Source organism: Nilaparvata lugens, chromosome 3, assembly GCF_014356525.2.
Source record: "Nilaparvata lugens isolate BPH chromosome 3, ASM1435652v1, whole genome shotgun sequence".
NCBI lineage: Eukaryota > Metazoa > Arthropoda > Insecta > Hemiptera > Delphacidae > Nilaparvata > Nilaparvata lugens.
This window is the reverse complement of record NC_052506.1, coordinates 30982571-31005739: the sequence shown is the minus strand read 5'-3', so window position 1 is coordinate 31005739 and position 23169 is coordinate 30982571. Positions and strand designations below refer to the sequence as shown.

Below are 23169 nucleotides of genomic sequence, written 5' to 3'. Positions count from 1 at the left end.
ATATAGGGTATAAACGATAAGGCTATAACAATGGAGACTTGACTTGTCTTTAACAACTGATTGGTATTATATAACATATTTTATTATTAAATAGTGGCTCGAAATAAACAGATAGTCCAATATTTCTTTGACAACTTAACAAATGATTCAGAAAAAAGTTAATAGCTGGAATAATGTTACCAACTTCAAAGACATACAAATTTATATGTAATTTTCTTACTATCCTAAGAGTTATTTAACAAAGATAACATCGACTTTTGATATATTGGGCGCACAAATTTGTTATCTACCAAGCACGTATCTCAAACTGTTGATGACTTCCCCAAACTAAAGGACAGAGAAAAATTGTTCTTTGAGAAATTTTGTTAGTTTTACTTAAGGATTAGTGTTGTGGATACCGTATTGAAATCACTCCTCTCATAGCCATTCTCTGTACAAAACATAGAATACAGTATATCATTTGAATTCATGGTAAGTTAAGGTTATAAGTAAGATTAAATTGAGGACAATTGCAACTATTAATATTGTAACATAATTCTATTATCAGACTGTCAAAATTTTTACTTTTTATGAACAGTCTGATTTTTTACTTTTTATATGCATATCATAATGAATGTATTCTTGTATAATTGATAGAAAATGTTCTGGAACTTCGTCAATTGGAATTTTGAAACCTACTATTAAGCCGAGAATTTTTTATAAAATTTGAAACAAAGTAATAATATTGTTCTCTTACGAGTACAAGCATTGACTTGCCAAACGTTTTTAAATCCTTTTTAAACGAAATCGAAATACTTATCTTCTCGATAAGTCCTTATAAAAAAATGAAATCATCTTATCAACTTAAAATTGAACTAAAGCTCAGATGTTGCTCAGAAAAATATATTATTCTCCCGGCTCTATATAAATATATTATTATTCTAAATATATTATTCTCTCCCGGCTCTTGAAGCTATTCAATTCACATGAATAAATATGATTTATTGTAAGTTATTACTTTTGAATGTCTTCATTCTATTCGTGAATGTTGATTATTATCTTATACTATACAACGCAAAAATTAAATAAATAAAAATAACTATACTTCTTGATACAGTAAATAAGCAATAATACTAGGTCTTCCCACAGATAGGGCATTGCACGTATCCAGTAATGGGGCTTACTACACAATAGCCTACGCAGTTGTTTAGAACATTTTAAAGATAGCTCCTCCACTTGAAGCTTGTGGTTTGTTAGAGCCAAAAGAGAATCCTCCGCTTTTTTTCTCGTTGCTCATTTGAAACCCGAAACCTGGAAATCGTAAAAGTTCTATAAATCTTCACTATCCATTCAATCTTTGGCTACCGAATTTAATTTTCCGATTATTCTTCTGGAATATTAGAAAACTTGACATGCTTTAGTAAGCTGTCAGAATTACTGATGAAATATTTTTTGAATACATCAATATATTTATATTTGTTTTCCAGATACGAAAAATAATTTTTTAAACAATAGTAGCAACATTTCAAATCAAAATCGAATTTAATCACTAAAAATTCATCTAAAATATTTACAAAAATAGAACGACAAGTTACAAGTGAACAAGATACTACTCACAAAAAGTACAGTGAATAAGTTACTAAACTTTGTTCGCAACATTTCTTGCATTTCTATCAAAATAGAGCATCTTAAAAATGGAATAGCCATTGCCAATTGCTCAAATTGAGTAGAAGAGGATTCAATTGTAGCGAGAAAGTCAGTGGTGAAGAAATAGTAAAATGCAATGCAATAATAGTACAGACCGCTGTTGTTTCCAATGTTGTCCGTGGAAGGTGGTGGAGGTGGCGATGGCGATATCAGTCCCTCTGGCATTGGCGAGCAAATAGGACTCATCATGAACGACATATCTGAAAATCACACATTATTCATTGAATCACGGCCCACTTCTTATTTTTATAAAAGTATTGAAAACTGCAAACAATACCAAATTTCATTTTGAAAAGTGGAAAGTCTCAATGCGAGAGAGTGGGTAATAGTCTTAGTATAATGAAATTCTTTTTTGAACTCTTTATTACAAAAATCGTTTATAGGCCTACTTCTTTTCAACCGTCTAAGTTGCGAGAGCGCCAATTCAGCACTACCGCATCCCCCTCATAATTTAATAGATAGTGATGAGATAATCATTTCACAAGATGAATAGAAAAATCCCTTGAAGAATAGAATTGAATTATCGTAAATACCTGGACTTCGTATGCGATCATCACACTCCATTTGTTCATAAGAATTGTACTTTTCTTGACATCTTTCAAATGTCATCGGTTGACCATACTTCTTAGATGAGAAATATTCTGATTCAACCACATGGCTTCCCTCTCCATTGGCATGTTGTGTGATTTCCATTGGCTGTAAATGAAAATATTCTACTTTCAAATTAAGCAATCTTATTATATTTTTGCAATATTTTGTACAGTATGCTACCGGTACAAAAATATATCAAAGGTCTGTGACATTTGCACTCATCTTAATGAGGTTCTTGTACGGAATATTTTTATAATAGATTTTAGATCACTGATTGAAAAAAAAAATTGATTCGAATATTTTTCTATTAAGAGCAAACACTAACGTTCAATGTTTATTACCTATAATTTTAATTTTTCTTTACAACTTTATTTACAATGAGGTTTTGCAAGAAATCTGTGTCATTTTATTTATATTATAATTCGTTAATTTCTTGTACTGTGGTTATTAAGAGTTTGGAGGCGCACCAAGTTATATAAACTTGAATGTTGAACTTAATTATTTAATTCACTTTTCATCAATTCTAGATGATAATCAAGTCAAACAAGCTTTATTCCATTAGATAAATTATTATTTTCCAATACTATCTATTGCTGGAATCTAAACATAAGATGTAGGCCTATACAGATTCACAATAATATGAAAATATTCATATTGAAAAGACACTGATGTGTCTTGTGCATTCGCTGGGTTGCAATCTAACCAATGTCTTAAATTTTAAATGAATAAATTTTTATACTTCAATGTAATTCATATTAAACTAATCATACCTCTAATCAACTACTCTTAACACCAGCAGTGTTTAGGCTATCATGTCAGTGAAGTTTTTGATTAGAGAGAAATACAGGTAGACAATATTCTATCGCTTTTGGTCATATAGATAAAATAATAAGTAAGTGGATAAATTAACATTTAAAGAGTGATTAAATGAATAAATAGATAAATGAAGAAAGAATAATTCTGTCGCATAAAAAAAGAAAATAATTATTGAGTAAATAATACCAGGCTCCTGTAAGTGTATTTTTCTCTCCTACACACAGACCTGTAGCCTTGTTGGGGGTTTCCAATATATTTTATTGTACTGTAACTCTCATTTTTTGTATGTTACATTCTGGGAAATAAATTGATTTGATTTGATCATGATCAACATTTAGAAAGTCAGGCTAAAAGTCCGCCGGTCAGTCAGTCAGAAGTCCAGTCGGTCGGTCAAGAAAAACTAACTGTCGTCGGTTAGTCTGTGCGTTGACGTTGATAATTTTCTTCAATAATGAGGACTGCCTCCATAATATTTGGGACTCAATAAGACATTTTTAATCGCTGTTCAATAATAGATAAAGTGATAAAGAATGTGAGAAATATAGTAAGGGTAAGATATTATACAAAATGTGTATGTTTAGGACAGTTCGAAACCCGTGTAAACATGAGCATTTGTTCTGATAATATAATTCTCCGAAGATTAATTTTTTTCCAAAATTCGCAACCCACCGTTTGTTCTATTGAAGATTTTGTTTGGTTATTTTCTGAACGGTTTTGTTGATTGAATATTGAATTGCTATTGTAAGCAGTATCCTTTTGCGCAGCTGCTTCTGAAAAATGCATCAACAAAAATATAATGCAATAAATCTGCTTTTCACTAATAGAAACATCTATTTTCAGCAGAGGAAACAAGATATACATACTAATAAAGTCTATTTGTAATTACTTCGTATTCTACCCAGATGGCAGACAAACCCAATGATAGGCAGGTCCAACTTGACCGAAATATTGATTTATTATAAGAATATACCTTTTGATGACGAGAATAAGGAAGCCGCTTATCGTAAGCTAATTAAATATAAGGAATAATGTAACAACAAATATCGAAAGCTTACACTTGAAAAATGTTGAATATAATCACTGAATCTTCACAAGTAGATTAATATATTATTGTAGTTTTGAATAAAATCACTCAAATAAGTTTTTCAACTATCGTAATATAGGGTATTCATCTAAATCTCTATAATAATATATTTGATTTACCTTCATGGTCCTGTGGAGACGAAAAATTAAACTGATTTGCTTCTCCACATTTCGAAATGGTTTTCTGCAAAAAACATATATTTGTAGAATTAATGGTTTGATAAAATAAACATTTTTACTTTCCTTGCCCTACTACCATAGGTAAGGAAAGTATTGCTTTCCAAAAAAAATTAAGGTACCCCAATTTCAAGTTTTCTATACGTTTCAAGGTCCCCTGAGTCCAAAAACATGATTTTTGGGTATTGGTCTGTGTGTGTGTGTGTGTGTGTATGTCTGTGAACACGATAACTCCATTCCTAATTAACCGATTGACTTGAAATTTTAAACTTAAGGTCATTATACCATGAGGACCCGACAATAAGAAATTCAATAAAATTCAATTCAAGATAGCGGAAAAAATGGCGGATAATTACTAAAAAACCATGTTTTTCTCGAAAATGGCTCTAACGATTTTCTTCAAATCTATACCATGGATAGCTATTTATAAGCCCTATCAACTGAAATGAGTCTCATTTCAGGGAAAATTTCAGGAGCTCCGTAATATTATTGAGAAAAATGGCGGATAATGACTAAAAAACCATGTTTTTCACAGTTTTCTCGAAAACGGCTACAACGATTTTCTTCAAATTTATACCATAGATAGCTATTCATAAGCCCTATCAACTGGCATGAGTCTCATTTCTGGGAAAATTTCAGGAGCTCCGTAATATTCTTGAGAAAAATGGCGGATAATGACTAAGAAGCCATGTTTTTCACGGTTTTCTCGAAAACGGCTCTAACGATTTTCTTCAAATTTATACCATGGATAGCTATTTATAAGCCCTATCAACTGACATGAGTCTCATTTCTGTGAAAATTGCAGGAGCTCCGTAATATTCTTGAGAAAAATGGCGGATAATTACTAAAAAACCATGTTTTTCACGATTTTCTCAAAAACGGCTCTAACGATTTTTTTCAAATCCATACCCTGTATAGTTATTTATTAGCTCTATCAACTGACATGAGTCTTTTTCCTGGGGTACTAATGGGGGGTCCACCCAATCCTTGAGAAATGGACTTTGTAACCTCCTTCTCGTGCATGAGGTAGGTAGGAACACGGTTTTTACTTTTTCTTCTTCCATATACCGTGGGTAGGTAGAGCAGTTTATAAAAAGAACACAGTCATAGTCAAGATATTTCATCTGTAGAACAGCTGTTTTGACGAATTTAAAAAAAAAACATCGAATTTCACAATATTTACATAAAGGAAAAAGTACTCTGAAAACAATTGTATATACACATAATATACAGTAGTCTGATCGTAGTTGCAAATATGTTGCCGTCAATCGTCATTATGTTTTTCTCCTAAATTATTCTCGTTTGATATTGAGGCTTAGGTTTATTTAGCGAACTATATTGGAAATTTTAAGGTAGGGTTATAAAAAGGGCACTTTGTTCCGTGGATGTTTTTTTACAAGAGAAATATTTGATCAAAATAAGGGGAAAGGTTTTTAAGCGAAAATAGATGTAACATTTTAAATAGTTCAATGAGCAAGGAAAGTTGTGTGAGTGTACCACACCAGAATACTAATTGAATTGAACTCCATTGTAACAGTTTCATTCGATCAGGGGGCATTTTACAGGGTTACGTCCGATGAGCGATTTTGGGGGTTAGCAGTCCACTGAGCGATCCATTGTTCAGAATAAATAATAAGGATAGGCAGACGCTATGAATGGGAGAACTTGGGTGTCATCAATCATCAGGGACAGTGACGGAGAAAGGGTACAAGCGATAAAGTATCTCACAGATATCAAGAAGATTTAAGATCAACTTCACATTTGAAGCAATCTACATCTACAAGCAATCACAAATTTCAAGTTCATGCCAATCTACAATCGTTACAGTTAGTAGCCTATATAAAAGCGAAATGGCTCCTATATTTTATTCACATAACAGATTCCATCAACAGAGCTCAAAATCTACATTTAAACTTAGGCGCTTATATCCCCAAAAATAAATCATTTGAAAAAATCTGATTTTTTTCATTTTGATAAAATTGATAATACCCAAATAGAATTTTTTAAGTTTGTTAAAATATTGTTTATTGGATACAATTATTCTTCAACAAATGATTCCTTTTTATGGGAGGTGCTAGGTGGCTAGGTACTGATTCAATCATCATCAAAGTATACACATATGCTTGTGGCCTTCCTCCGTCACTGTCCCTGATGATTAATGACACCCAGGTTCTCCCATTCATAGCATCTGTCTATCCTTATTGTTATTATGAACAATGGATCGCTCAGTGGACTATTTTTTCCCAGATCGATCGTCGAACGACACCATTTTACAGTGTATCGTTGTGTAATAATTGAAATTTATGGAAAAAATTTGGCGAACTATTGGCAAATGACAAATTTCTCAATTTGTGCCCTACAAAAGAATATGTTAAAAAGGCAACGTATTTTGTTATTTGTAATTTTTCAAACTTCCACATAGAGTTATCTGTAGGGTGTAGACATAAAACCGTTTTGATGCCACTAAAAACTCCAAAAAGGCTGCTTAAAGGAGTGGAAAGTAGGTAAATTTTTACCTGATTGGTATTGTAAGTTGGTTCCTTAGGTTGCATCATCATTTGAGAGAGTTCCATTGGCTCGAGTTTAACTGGAAAATGCGAAAAAATGCGGGGTTTATCAATTTCATAAATGTCTCAAGCGAATAAGTTACATTATTCACTACTTATTTTATACCTACTCCAGTTTAAGAGCTGGCTCCTATAGATAGGACGTTTTCAACCGAAATGTTTAGTACGGTATATATACTCGTAGTTTGAAATATCAGCTCTGAAAATATCTGATCGGAAATACAAATGAAGCACATGAATGGAAAATTAGAAGGAAATATGAATGTAATTAAATTTGTATTATAATCTACAACTTCAATGATTGTAAATTACCTATAGCACTTTGCTACGTAATATGACAACAGTAAAAGTTTGTGCATAATTATATAAACAGTGGTTATATAGTTACTGTAGTGCATAAGCAAGGACCTGTAGTGTATAAGTCTGAGGTACATCCAGTACATGCAAAGACACCGTATTAAGAGATTTATTGGGAAGAAAATAGCAGCAGCTGGTTAAAGTCTGAATATTATATTATAGCTTCCGAATGGGCATAGCATGTCCTTGCATAGCAACGCAACACTAATTGGAGAAATATTCTGGTTTCAATATTACTACAGTCGCCTCACATTCAACAACTCATTCAACTTTTTATGTGAAAGAGTAATAATTCAAATTGTTGAGTTGCTATGACGTGGTTGTTCGCTGTACTTACACAGATTGTCGGGTGTTCCTTGAACTATGCACTGTTTTCAAATAGTAGAAGAATCGCCTACATGTTGTAAACAAAAACTGAAAACTTATCTTCAACTCAAAAATAGACCACGAAATAAGAATTGAGGAATTTTTACTGGAACTATAAAAGAGTCCAATCAATCAAATGTATCTAATTGTATCTAATAATTAATTATTCGACTCGAAATGCTAAATCTATTATTATTATAGTCTACATTGAATTTTCCTATTACCATTGAATTGAACCCTTTTGTCCTCTTGTGTCGGCAACTTTTTTGCAGATCTGTTATCTTTTTTGTAGTCCATGGCTGAAGCCTAAAATGAGAAATTGTAACAATATTAGTTAAATACTATTTTAACTAGTGACCCCCTGGGTTAAAGAACTCGCTCCTGAACTGTTGTATTGTAATCTTTGAAACCCGCAACTTTTGATTATACAGAGTTGGTGAAAATTATGGAAACAGCTAAATATTTTTTACAAGAATAGTTAGGTTTCATTGGGGATCCTATTTGAAATGAAAAAATACTCTTCAAAAATTACTAAGTTGCTTTAATATTTTTGTCTCTCATATGAATCCAAGTTATTTTTAAAATGACAAGGTGGTCATCTGATACATGATTTCAATACAGATTTCCAAGAGAAAATAATTTTTTTTTAGAAGTATTTTACAAAAATTATACTATCAACATAGGCTACTAGGTGCATAGTCAGTTATGTTATAATGCTGGGAATATTTCAAGTTGTATTGCTGTCCATAACATGAATTGTGTTCATTATTTTTATTTTTTTAAAGGAAATCAAGTTTGAATTGATTTGAATGCCGGAAACCGCATATTGATTTGAACCGTTTCAGTTTGTTAATGTAAAAGTTGTAAATGATTATGTTTTATATTAACAAGCTGAAGTTATGTGTCAACGCATAAAGGTCTGTCTGTGTGGTAGATTCTGTCAGCTCCCAAAATAGCCTCATCTGATGTTATAAATGAATGAATCAATGTACCTAGAATACATTCTAGAATTTATTCTAGGTACCTTTGGGTTTGGAGTGAATGGAAAACTGTATTAATTGCATGCAATGAATACTCCAGCTGACTAAATGACCACAACCATTTTTTATTATGTACTTTCAATTATATTTGTTATATTTTGAAAAAGTACGAAGGATTCATTAAATTTTGTTGTCCAACGAACTTTATTAATCATTACTCATGTAAAGTACGCCTGGAGTTCAGGTGGGCATCATCCTCGGAAAATATTACTGATAACGAAAGCGTTTATTATATTATAGTCTCTTGGAGTTCTATAAAATAATGTTTTCAAATTACTTGAAATGAGCTTGAATAAGGTTGGATCTGATTTTTAAAATAGGTATATAATTTTTTGGCAAAAACATTCATAAAATATATGTAACCCTACTAAATTCCACTGCTATCCAATTTATTCTTTCACTAATGTTTTCAGAATAATTACTAAGAATCTCATCTAATCCATCCTACAATCCTATATCGGAATTTGTAAGCAACATCTTCAAGAAAGAGAAACAACTCTTAATAAGGCTGTTGTCTCTTCGCCCATTTAAAAATGTCATGATGATGCATTTACTGCCTGTAAACTATCTTTGTCACCCAATAACCTACTGGACTAGTCGAATGCTCTCACCTGCGAATTCTGTGGAGGATACATTGCGTGTGGTTCAGGATCATTCTGTGTTCCACCTATAACAATAGTATACATTTTAAAACAGTTTTGTGAAGAATCATCAAATCAATATTCCATTGTATATTTTAACAACTTCACTTTCAAGTTTGAACTAAAAGACAACGTAGAGCCGACGATAGTAAAATCTATATTTTGTAAGTATCCAGTGAGATTTACTTCAACACGTCAGTATTTTCTTAAAAATAAATAGCATGAAGGAATCCGTAAGCCGACAGTTTGAAGTGAATCTTACTACAGTAAATTATCACTCCTACACTGACTTAGGCTATCTGATAACTGTGCCTTAATCTTGTTATAAATATTTTTGTTTAAAATTGCATATAAAGGGAAAGAACAGTATTTATTCACTCACCAAATGATGATTGAGTTTGTGTTTGGTAGCCACAGTCACTTTGAGTCTGAGCCTGCGAGAAATAAGCTGTATCGTGCATCTGCGGGGACACTAAGGCTGGAGGGGGCGGTGGCATCAACTCTGGTTGCGCACCAACCTCACAATTATTGCTTTTCTCACTGCCAGCTTGTGAATTATTAGATCTCTTCTCCAGAATCCCATTTGTATTGTCCACTTCCAAGTTTCTCTTCAATACTTGATCGGATTTTGAATTTCTCGAAGATGCACGAGCTTCAGTTGAATGCTGAGAGAGTTCACTCTGTCGGCTTTCAATTATTGCTTTTTTGCTCTCTTCCAATTGCATCATGAGTCTCTTCGTCGATTCTCCAACTTCCTCAATTCTCTTACGTGGTCGCACAAAATTCATATTCTGCAATTCATCAGTAAATAATATTATTTTATCACGGACTCGATAACTAAGAAAGTAAATCTAAGGTTTTGTGATCCTGCAAAAAATATTTTTCAGTGAATTTATTCCTGCAATGTGGAATTTCAGCGCCAATAAATTACAAAAATACAACGTAAAAACATTAAAAAGATACAAGCAAGAATACTACCATCCTTTTTTACACGCAATCAATTACGTGAAACGAGATGAAAAGGTCGTATCAAGCAGGGACAATCAATAAAGGTATTTCAAAAATTCAAATTATGCATTTGGCCAAATATCGTGTAGGTCATTTTTACTTACGAGAGTATACTACAATATATAAACAAATGAGGAAATGAATGGAACATGTTAATTAAAATAAATTATAATATTGATAGACAGTTAGCATTACTAACTGACTATGAAATGATCATATTTACTTATTTGGTGGAGAATATAATTCGGCTATTTGAAGAAGAGGATGAAAAGCATGCATGCAACCTACACTCATAGCCGCACCTGTATTAGAGGTGGCTATGCTACACTTAACACTTCTATACCAGGATTCAGGTAAGTCAATGAGAATATAGTTCGAATTAATCCTTCCAGCCTAATTAAGTATTCACATTACTGATTTCCTACAACAAAAAGCGAAAAAAATAAGTTCAATCTAATTTTGAAAATATTTCTATAATAGAACCGAAAAACAATTCACAACATTTCAAAGAATATCGAATCCAAAAATCTGAAATTATCACATGTTATAAAACTTGAACGGAGAAACTTGAAAATTTCAACAGAATATAGTGTGTAATAAATTGTAAAAAAAATTGAGAGTGGTAACTCACCTCCAGACTAGCGAAAGAAAACAGAGAGGATGAGAAGTTGCCAATCTGCTGGAATGGGTTGGTCAGAATTCGCTTGAACGTTGATAGGCCTACAGCTTCATTTGGAACTGACGATAGAGAATCACATTTGTTTACAGACTCCTCTCGCTGAAAGAAAACGATCAAAAATGGGAGATTATACTGTAGGCCTATTATGAGATTGATTATGATTATATTTCAAAATATCTCGAGAACTTTCAAAAAACCTTGATGCTTATTCTTTTTCTATTTTCACGATTTTTGATATTTTATGTACCTATATAACATGTAGAGAACAATCGAGAAGTTCTAAGATCGAATAGTCTAAGCCATTAGTAATAATATACTGAGGCTTTTATTGGTTGGTTTATCCTGTTAGGAGTTCTTCATCGCCTAATATATATTTAAATCGTCAATCACGACTGTTACCGTATACTTCAGCCGGAATCGCTAATTTTACCTTCCCATCCGATATCACCGGAGTTACCTAGCTAAAGAATATCAGGTCCTGGAATTGAACCTGGGACCTCTAGGCTTCTATGCAAGCGCACTAGAATATATTTTATTTCAAAGTGATACATTTCATTGAACGTGCGACAAACAAGTTTTCTGAAGCTACAATGGAGAGCGCTTGATTGAATTCATAACACAAATTTATTATCAACCACTGCGATATTTTATTAGTTAATTTCAACTTAATATGAGAACTTGTGATTTAAATTTCTAATAAATCCCATCAATAGTTCTATAATTATCGGTATTGTACTTATTCGAGTGGTCAATTTTGTGATATTGATCACACCTCATTCCAACTATATAACTCAGTTAATTACAAAATGGTAAATCAATGTTCCATTTAAATTGTTTTGATACAATTATATGTTGCAGATTTAGGAGATAAGACAGTGAATCAATATTTTTGTTCGAACAGAATTATGATTTTGTTTTCAATTTGCCAGATGCTGCTAATAAAAGCCAAACAAAACAATGATCTTCAAACTTTTTATTTGTTATACCAATAGGTAAAAATCTTTAAAAATATTCAAACCGAATTATTGTTTCTTCCATGTATTAAACTTGAAAAAACTAATATCATAATCACAAAAGCTAACAGAACTCTTCACAACAAAAACTAATAAAGATTCACTTACCATTTTTTTATTAGTGGGTTGATCGATTGATGCCTTTTCCAATGATGCTAGAAAAACAAAAACATTCCATAATTGTAAATCAGACTTGAGCATATATTTAAATAATTATAAGTTACAATAAAAATACTTTTATGTAAAAATATTTATATTATATTAAAAAAAAGTATTTTTATCATAATTTATTAATTAGTGAAGAAAAAGAATGAATAACCAACTGCAAATATTTGAAATCATAAAGATAGGTCTACATAATTATATACTCCCAGCAATTAATAAAATTTATCAGAATTCATTATCTCTTCATTATCAGAAGTCAATCAATTACCTTCTAGGATAGTACAGGTATGCCATTATTCACGAATTGAATTGGAAAATAAGCAACTCCTCTATTTTTTAATTTATTATTTGCTTACCGGTAGTTGTATAAAAGTTCATTTTAAAAGTTTAATAGATCAGGTGATATAATTCGTTCAATCAATTAGATGAACACAATTTGATTGGAGAGGAACAAAAGTAATATCCTCAGTGAAGATATAATTATTTTTATTATGTGGAATTCTTATTTATATGAATGCTCAGCAGCTTTAAGTGTATAATATAAACAAATAATATTGAGTGCGGCAGTGAATCGGGCGATTCGGAACACTTCAAATAGCAGGTATATTGTTGTCGTGGTAGAGGAACGCGACTACCGTCATCTTGTAGCTCTTGCCTTACTATTTCCGTATTGGGTAGGTACCAGAAAATCCACAGAGAATACAAGAAATGCTCTCCTCAGTGCCAAAGTCACAGCCCCATCAAGGACTATTTTAGGACTACATTTTTTGAGGACAGAAATGAAAGTTCAGTTACAGCGGATACTCTGCTCTATGTTAACAAATGAGAAAATTTTCTTCAATAGATGAATTTGACTGCTATACGTTCTATTTAATAGCAAAGAAGTGATTTAATTGTAAACAGTTTGTGATGGAAAACAACATTGAAGAAGAAGAAAAGTTTATTCAGCCTCAACTGGCTCGTAATCCTGATTAGCAAAACATGTTTTTCAAACAAGATGGAGTTTCCTGTCACACATCCTAACATTCAATTACTGTTCCCCATATGAGATTGCACACTACAATGACACTTTGACACTGGCAAGAGATTTTTCGTGGATTTTCCGGTGTCCAATGGTAAGGCAGGATCTACAAGATGGTGTTAGTCGCGCTCCCCTACCAAGACCTAAACAGGTTTGCACGTTTACCAAATCGTCCTATTTATTGTTGTACCCGTTATTGTAACTCCTGTGTGATAAAATAATAGTATATTAACATAGCCACCTCTAATACAAGGCCCCGGCCTACGATATTGCAACGTCGCAGTGTAGGCCTAGAATCTAATACATGATTGGTGAAAAAGATTTAAAAAAATACCAGCTGAACTTTTTCACCAATCATGTATTAGATTCTAGGCCTACACTGCGACCACTGCGACGTTGCAATATCGTAGGCCGGGGCCTTGTATTAGAGGTGGCTATGATATCAACTTTATTAGTAGCTGGTTTTTTTTTTTTTTTTCCAATTTTAGACGCAAACATTTATTCCAATTTCGAATTCTTTTGTGTTCAATTATTATAATATTTGTTTATATCTCAAGTATTTTATATTTTCACTTGATAACGGCATTATAGCCGAGAGTCGTGTCTACAAAAGCAAGTAGGATACCAGTACTCGTTAATTTATAAAAAATATTGATTACCTCTAGATGATACCGTACTTAGACAATAAATATTATACATGAGAATTGGAAAACAATACATTCTATCATACACAGTTATCGACGTGCATCAATAACATCAAACAAAAGAACAGTTTTAAAAAATCACCTCTATTAGAAGCTTTTGCGACAACCGGATGGCTCAATCTTGATTGGGAATTGACCGGCAAGTGGCTTCTCATTTTTTCGAGTTCTTCCTTCAGCTTGCCGATTTCTTCCCTGTTCAGTCTGAAATACATGTAATATTCAATCTTTTAGAATCCTTATAATATGATAGTTGGCAATAATATTAATATATTATATAAAACGATATTGGGCCTAACTAAAGAAACCAAATTTTCTCTATGATTATTATTGTATTTATTTTCTTAACTGTAACTCTTGTGAAATAAATGATACCTATTACTAATAAATAAAGTCTGCATTGTAATAGAATGAAATGGATCCATGAATTATGAAATCTGTGTGAACAACATAAGCTAGGGCATAACTATGTTGAGAGTTGAAGATAACTTGTCATGCTTATATTTATACAATTATTTTTTGTTGTTATTATTATTATGAAAAAAACTCTCGATCATTGCAGAGGCGGATCCAAAGACTAGGTTTGGGGGGGAGGTCACGGTTTTTCATTTTATTTTGCTGACGATGATGCCTACATAAACTCTATGCTTGTGCGTGGGTAGGACGGTAATTGAAGGACCTACAGTTTCAGGAGGGTTTCAAACCACTCGCAAGCGATTTTTTAAATAAATACTGTATAAGCCAGTTCTTTCCTTTACTATAGATTTAGCCATTTTTTAAGAAATATGATTGGAACATCAGTGGAAGTTATTATTGTACCGTAGGCCTATATTTATTCACATGACTGTGTTTCACTAAATGTTCCTTGTTTATCTTCTCAAATTGTATTGAGCAAGCAATTTCTGTATCTTCGTAATGTATGTATCACTCTGATTCTGGTGAAATTTGGAATATAGTAAATAGTTGTAGTTGTTGGATACAGAAATTCTTTTGAATGGGGATATCTTGCTAAAGGACTTTGAAAATGAAAAATGATAGCCATAATTGGAAAAGCAGCTGAAGTGGACACAGATGATCATCCAAAGCCCCCCCCCCCCCTGTACTTCCAAGTGGAGTTCCACTCATATTGTTCGCTACGGTATCTACAATTCACTACCACAATGAATTTACATTTTTTAGCGTTGCAATAAGAGGCCTAGCTGTAATAAGTGGCTAGCTCTCTCGTCGTACTTATATCTTATTCAGTGAGTACTACTGTACTGGATACCTGTATCACGGTATTTAGATGAAAACGGTAAGGGTCACGAAATGTGTGCGCAGTGGCCAGCAATAGCAGCTAGATTGCGTCATCGCCACCAACCGAGGTTTGGCAATTTATTTGTTGAAAACAGATGATTGGATATAAAATGACGTCAGCTACACCGGAAATTTAGCATCACACCTACCGTCTTTTTCTATATACCGTGATCTGTATTAATCAAAGCTGAAGAGATGTTACTCACCTGTTTTTCTTCTCTTGATCCTGTATTTGGGAGACTAGGTCACTGCTTTCTCTTTCTGCAACCTCAATCTTGGAGCAAAGTTTGAAGATCATATTTTCTGTAAATTTTGAAATAATATATCTCATGATAATTAAACTAAAGAATCCACTTTATTAATCATCATTCATACATTAGGATAGCAGGTACATTATAATCTAATAATTTACAATAAGTTATAATTTTGTGTAAACTAAAAACTATTGTGGCTGCATTTAGTTTTTACTATAAAGTGAGAAAATATAAAAAATAGTATACTCAGTCACCTTGTGTGTCCTTTAACTGAGCTTCTTCTTTACAGAATTGCTGTATCTCAGCTTTTTTCATCATCAATGTGAACTGAAGCACCTTTAGAACACATTTCTCCTTTCTAAGTTCTTCCGCACCCATCAAAGACTCATATATCACCTACGCAATAATAAAAATTGTAGACAAATAGGACTTACTCACAAATGGTAAGTTGATTTGAAAAATGGTTATAGAGGATGAAAAGTTCTTTTGAAAATTTATTGAGAATGCTTTTGTTAACAAAATGTTTGAAACAGAGTAACTTAGTCTGACCGTACATATAAATATTTATAACTTGTAGGATATTTAGCTTGATAGTCCGTGAGTAGAAATTAAAAGTAGCTTGATAGTCCCATGAATAGAATAATTGTATTTTAATGATTCAATTTAATATAATTTCAATTTCCTTAAAAGTTATTTGATAACGAACACATCCAAAACTGCTATGAGCTTTACTAAAATTAAATTTACAAATGTTATGAAATGATATATTATAAAATGAGTCTTAATATAAAGTGGAAAAATAATAAATAAAGAGAGAAATGACTGTCCCGATCAAATGATAAGCGACACCATCACTCAATCTTCATTAACCATGAATTAATAAAATATTGGATAACTATCCATGAAGCATGGGTAACTCTCTTTAAAGAAGAATCGCGAACTATCAAATACGGTGCACGTTACCTTGTTCTTTTCCCACAAACATCTCTTTTCTTCGAGTATTATTTTGTGTCTCATTTTCATTTCATCCAATTCTAATTTCTCTTTTTCTATTCTTCTCATATTCTGACTCTTAAGTTTGTCTGCCAGATCTATTGATGCATTCAAACTAAAAAAAAACAAACAAAATAATATTACAAGATAAATAAAGAAAACTTTCACCTAATGAAGGCAGATTATAGAGTTCACCGAGTGAAATTATGCACGACATACGCCGGAGCACACAGTATGAGTATATGGTACTTATATACCAGATCAAGGATACAGTACGTACATAGCTTATTACTAAAATCAAATCACTTTTATATTGACATCATGAATGACACTTTACATTATATAAAATCTTGTAGATAATACATTTTGTAGATACTATTCTTTGGTCCCAGTAGATAAGGATTTTATAAGAGAAAAATATTCTGTTGAAACAATTCTTATTGAAATATTCTGTATTATCTGGGTTGATTTTTCATGACAATAAAATATTAAAATGTTATAAAAAGCTTAATTTACAATTTAAATTAAACAAATAACTTACTATTATACTGCCTCATTTGAAGATCTAAAGATAAATTAAAATTATGTAGAAGAATATGAAGAGATGTTTCTTCTCAAAAGCAGAATTAGAATAACTAAGACAGTAATTTATTATAATTAATTATAAACTATAATAGAAGCTTACCTCGCAATTCTAGAGCGCAATTCGGATTCTCTTTTCAAATTATCACTGGCCTTTTCCAAAATTTCCAATTCCTTACGTTTTTCCACTTCAATATCATGCTTGATATTTGACAGACGATTTTTCAGCTCTGAAATTTTAAAATAAAATACATGTAAACAAATGGAAAACCTTAAATGAGAAAAAAAATAATAGCATTTACCTTGCAAGTAGAAGTTATAAAAACGTTTCTTCTTAGAAATTTGTTAAATTTTTGTGATTTGTATTTAAAGTGCTAAAAATAGATTTGAAAATCAAAAAGCGCCCAAAATGTGAATAAGAGTCTGGTAACATTTTTTAATACGGTAACTATTACCGTATTCAAAAAATCTGGTGTGGTACACTCACACAACTTTCCTTGCTCATTGAACTGTAAGCCCCATTCTTAAACGAGAATATAATTAAGGGGAATAACTTAATGACGATTGGCGGCAACATATTTGTGTATATATAATTACTTTCAGTTTACTTTTTCCTTTGTGTAAATTGTGAAATTCGATGATTTTTTGAAAGTCATCAAAACAGTTGTTCTAGAGATGAAATATCTCGACTATTTGTTTTTTTATGAACTATTCTACCTACCTACCTTATGCACGAGAAGGAGGTTACAAAGTCCATTTCTCAAGGATGGGGTAGACCCCTCATTAGTTTCCCTAAACGAGACTCATGCCAGTTGATAGAGCTGATAAATATCTATACAGGGTATGAATTTAAAAAAAAATCGGTCGTCATTTTTGAGAAAATCGTGAAAAACATGGTTTTTAGTGATTATCCGCCATTTTTCTCAATAATATTACAGAGCTCCTGCAATTTTCCCAGAAATGAGACTCATGTCAGTTGATAGGGCTTATGAATAGCTATCCATGGTATAAATGTGAAGAAAATCGTTAGAGCCGTTTTCCAAAAAAACGTGAAAAACATGGTTTTTTAGTAATTATCCGCCATCTTGAATTGAATTTTATTGAATTCCTTATTGTCGGATCCTCATGGTATAAGGACCTTGATTTTAAAATTTTAAGTCAATCGGTTAATTAGGAATGGAGTTAGGCCTATCGTGTTCACAGACATACACACACACAGACCAATACCCAAAAATTATGTTTTTGGACCTTGAAACGTATAGAAAACTTGAAATTAGGGTAGCCTACCTTATTTTTTTTTTGGAAAGCAATACTTTCCTAATACCTATACCTATGGTAATAGGGCAAGGAAAGAGAGAATTAGGCTAATCAAGAATAGTTCTAAAACAAATTAGCTATTATTCAGCCTTGCATAATATAAAAAAAAAAATTACTGATAAAATTAAAAACATCATGCAAATAGTTTTTTTTAAATATCACATCTCACAGAAATATAGGGTATCTTGATAAGTAAAACTGGGAGAATGTATACTTCCAATTCAATATTTGGTGTCTGGATCATTCTATCCGGCCATTAGCATATGTACTATTAGGTAGCTATTTTTAATTAATTACAAATTAATTCGTCAAATTATACTAAGCTTAAATAATACAAAAAAGTAGCTGAAGTAACTCACCATCAATCCTCTTTCTTAGTTTTCCAATTTCATGTTCTCTTAAAGTTATAATTGAAATTAATGTACCAAAAGGATCAGCTTCTCCAATATCACTCATCTTTCATAAGCGTGATAAGCTAGCAATGTTTCTGAAAAAAAGTACAAATATTATTTTCATGTTTTAAATCATGCTGTTTTAAAAAAATATAATGTAAATTACAAAACTATAAATTTGAAAGTTGATTAGAAAAAATATGGTAACTTAATAATTTACCGGTATAGTATTAAAAGTCGGTACGATAGCATTCAGTGTGAATCTAAGATAGGTTAGTATCAAGCTAGTTCTTTAAAATTCAAGAAAAAATGTTAAGGTAAGTTTTTGAATTATGTGGATACATAATTAGATTGTAATATTTAATCGAATCAATATCATTAACAAAGAAAGAACAATAGTAGAAGTCAAATTATTTTGTAAATTGATATTAAAATTACACTTAACTTAGTTCTACTTATACGGTAGGCATACGTAAAACATTCTATTAGAATTACATTAAAAATTAAATGTTATTTCACAATTCAAAGTATTATAATATATTCTGATTATTAATTTTCTTACTTAAATCAGAAGACAACTTGAAAATGCAACAAAATATTGAGAAATAATAAGGCAATAACTTTTTCTGAAATCAAAATGACTACCGCCGCTGTGCCGCTAAAGGATGTGAGGAAGACCAATATAGCCAACCTCCTTGTAATCTACAACCTCGGATCTTTCCATATGTCAGGAAAAAATTACTCATGAATAGAATAAAATAATTATAATTTATTTGATTCGAAATTCAACTTCAAAATATTTTTCTTCTTTTCATAGAGGAAATAATATTTTCAAGATAAAATTTGTTGATTATTTTGAATCCAGCTGATTTCACTTTTACTTATGAGCACATCATCAGCTGAGTTCTAAATAGGAATGGCGATTGATGATCATGTTGTATGGTATCTTTTAGGTTATGTTATTTCGTGTTTACTTAAATGATCCTTCTAATTTTATTAAATTCATTAATAATCTTGAAAAGTTAACATGACTATTTTTTTTATCCAGGAAAAAATTTCTACTATCATTTATTGAAGCTTCATACTCTGACAATTGGAACAAACAACTAATTTTTTTTGTTTTCATTTACTCTTACCATACAAATGTAATATAAAATAATGTGTATTTTGTGTCAAATTCAGAAGGTAAAAGTAGGCTATATTTTTTTCGTTTAAAATGATGTTTTTTAAATTGTTTAATGTCAATTTTAGTGGATTTTTGAAATATATTTGCAAATGCAACTCACGTAGTAATAGACTACTTCTTGTAAAAAAGTTTTCGACATTAGAATTTAATGTGAAAAATCATGGTGAATTCATCAAAACGGAAATTCCGAAATCAACTATGGACTTGGATTATTACTGTGATATCTCTAATCGGAATGATATAATTAGCAACATTGTAAAAAGAAAAAGTGATGGTGACATTGATAATGTATTAGAATTATACCGAACTCTGAAAAATTTAAATACTGATAGTGATAAATCTAGGATTATTAACAACAAATTATTATTAGCACTTGCTAAACTACCAAATCGGTCACATCCGTCAATAATCGAACTTGATGAACCAAGAGTTTTAAGAACTGTAGGAAATAAAAGACACTTCGAATTCAAACCTAAAGAGTTTCCAGAAATTGCTAATCATTTGCGTGGTTCAAGAACTGGTAAAAGCAATTTTACGGGGCACCGAAGTTACTTCTTTTTTGGACAGATAGCTGAGTTAGAAACAGCTCTCATAAAATTTTCACTAAAGAAATTGCTTTCCAGAGGGTTTCAGTTAGTGTCTGTTCCAGACATTCTAAATAGGAGAATTATAGAAAGTTGCGGAATGAACACACAAGGTGAACGTAATCAGGTAATAAAATATATTATTTGAAAAAAACAGATTTTGAAGTTAACATTATAATTCGACCCAAGTGAAATTATTCATTATGGTTGGAAGTGTAACTATTGCGCAGAGATCAAAACTAAAAATGTGTTAGCCTAATATTTAATTAAGGTTTGCATTTTTCACTAATCAGCCAAGATAAGTTCAAAATAACTTCTACCTTTTCATGATCAATAACAATTGATCTCTGCAGAAGCAAATTGATGGTTTCATAGGTTTGTAGAAATGAAAAATAGAGGGTTGACACATTAAACGTTCTGTAACATGGCCTTCAGTTATTTGGCCTTCACTCAAAAAGTATCTGTTGAGTAATTAAAAGAAAAATGTATTTCAGGTTTATTCATTAGATTCACAAGTCTATGGTCCTGACCTCTGCTTGTCTGGCACATCCGAAATGGCTTTGGCTGGGTTTTTGATGAAGAAGAGACTAAGTCCAGCTGATCTTCCACTTCGTTTAGCTGCCGTCAGTCGTTGTTATAGAGCTGAAACTTCACGATCATCCAATGAACGGGGAATTTTCAGGTAATCTAGTTATTCTATCATGATTTGCCAGTAATATTACTCCTAATTGTAAGAACAGAAGATTCAAGATCTGCTGAGACTTCTGAACATCAAGGAGGGAAAAGTGCAAGGCGGGTAATAATACAAAATTCAAGGTCTTCTAAGGGTACAAACACACAGAGCGTCGTGAACAATATCATGTTAAGTAATAATATGCAACACACTGTAAGCGTCTACTCGCGGAGCGTCAAATTTTGGAACAGCCTGGTTTGTTTTTTTGAGCGTCAACAAGCGGAGCGTCTCAGTGCGTGTGCCAGTCTGGTCTTCTCTTGTACATAATAATGTAATTGTTCTACTACATTTTCCTACCATCTAGTACACTAGTATATTTAATGTTTGCCCGAATTCCCATGTAATGTGTATCATTTGATTATTCAAAAGAGAAAATATATCTATTGCACTTTGAAGTAAGGCTATTCTAATCCATTTCATTCATATTTGTATGAGATTTTAAGAATTTAATCAATCCACTCTGACTTAGCAGGCTTAGCTAATATCAAATACTTCAAGTAATTATTCTCACAAAGTAATGTCCGTGCAAACTTAGACAACGCCATTCTCCAGGCTCTTGACTGTTGACGCTCAGGCGCTTCCTATGTGTATCATGAACGCTCTGACCACGCTACGCCCCGCCTTCAGTGTGTTTGTACCCTGAGACTCCACTGCAAAAAGAAATAAGGTGACTTATAAATATAACAGACTGGCAAGTTCACTTGAATCAGGAAGAAAGAAGATACATTTCAATGTGGACCTCACTATAGATGGATTTTTCATAAACTTATTGTTTCATCTGGAGGTACATTGTATAGCTTCTGATGTGCCTGTACGTTTTCAGACCTCTACATCTATATTTTACAAATTGCTACTATGCAATTTTATCTGTTTTATCGCCATGTTGATGTTGACTTCAAATAAGCGTGTAGCGTAAGAACGCTCTAGTGTTAGCATAATATAGGTACTTACTAGTTATTTATAATATACTCACTAGTTATGTTAATATTGGTACTGTTGCAGAGTTCACCAGTTCACAAAAGTTGAGATGTTTGGTGTGACAGAGGCGGACGGCTCGGATGAACTGTTGGAAGAGTTCAGAGCAATCCAGGAGGAGACTTTTGGCGAGCTTGGACTACACTTCCAAGTTCTGGACATGCCGCCATGCGAGTTGGGCGCTCAGGCGTACCGCAAGTACGACGTGGAGGCATGGATGCCCGGCCGCGCCCTCTATGGCGAAGTGTCCAGTTGCAGCAGCTGCACTGACTACCAGTCACGCCGGCTCGACATTCGCATCAAGAACAGCGACCGATTCGCACATACCGTCAATGGCACAGCCCTAGCAGTCCCTCGCACCATCCTCTCCCTCGTTGAAAACTTCCAGAACAAAGATGCCACTGTAGAAATACCTCTCGCTCTCCAGCCATTCATGGTCAATTCGAAATTAATAACAAGGAACACGACATTTCCAAAAATAGCGCCTCACCGAAGTAAAGCTTAAATCAATACCAGTACAGTCTTAGCACCAGTAGCAATTGAATCAGTTACACTTTAATATGAAATGTGTTATTAATTCAGTAAGTTATTTGTTATATTTTATTATGTATTATAATAAAAATGTAATTGTTTCGGTTGTTATGCAAATCTTACTTTTAGTCTCTGTCTAAAGTATATAATAAATTATATCTCCTATGCTCATAAGCTCAATAGATGTTTAAATCAAGATTCTCTTAATTCAGGGTTATTCCAAGCTATGTTCGCATTCATTATAATTTTTGATCATCTGATGGTTTAAACTCAAATTAATGTCTGGTTTTACGAAGCTCGGTCAAGACATTTGAACATGGTCAAATTAGGTTCGCTTTATTTATACTTTAGAGTAGGTACTGGAACATTTTATGATTTATTTGGCGATACTTACTATCAACAATTCCAGTGCACT

At 32.2% G+C, this 23169-nt stretch overlaps 2 protein-coding genes across 4 annotated transcripts; one reads left to right on the top strand and one right to left on the bottom strand.

Moving 5' to 3' along the window:
- Positions 1–375: 375 nt before the first annotated feature.
- Positions 376–19415, bottom strand: LOC111045446 (probable ubiquitin thioesterase DG1039). Its single transcript, XM_022330865.2, has 18 exons — positions 19308–19415; positions 18713–18840; positions 17140–17266; positions 16425–16569; positions 15716–15857; positions 15414–15510; positions 13997–14115; positions 12133–12179; positions 10964–11110; positions 9707–10115; positions 9295–9350; positions 7868–7949; positions 6870–6940; positions 4297–4360; positions 3763–3863; positions 2220–2382; positions 1782–1886; positions 376–1290 (listed from the first exon to the last, which is right to left on the bottom strand). Exons 2-18 carry the CDS (start codon positions 18807–18809, stop codon positions 1187–1189), a joined length of 2076 nt encoding a protein of 691 aa, XP_022186557.2. The 5' UTR covers positions 18810–18840; positions 19308–19415; the 3' UTR covers positions 376–1186.
- LOC111045450 (serine--tRNA ligase, mitochondrial) lies at positions 15756–22870 on the top strand. 3 transcript variants are annotated; one of them, XM_039423503.1, is made up of 3 exons: positions 15756–15904; positions 21010–21197; positions 22251–22870. In XM_039423503.1, the coding sequence occupies exons 1-3, from the start codon at positions 15902–15904 to the stop codon at positions 22726–22728; spliced, it is 669 nt and encodes a 222-aa protein (XP_039279437.1). In that variant the 5' UTR covers positions 15756–15901; the 3' UTR covers positions 22729–22870. The 3 variants fall into 3 exon arrangements, with proteins under 3 accessions (XP_039279437.1, XP_022186562.2, XP_039279436.1); XM_022330870.2 differs by lacking the exon at positions 15756–15904 and adding an exon at positions 19652–20642; XM_039423502.1 differs by lacking the exon at positions 15756–15904 and adding an exon at positions 19671–19930.
- The last annotated feature ends 299 nt before the right edge of the window (positions 22871–23169 follow it).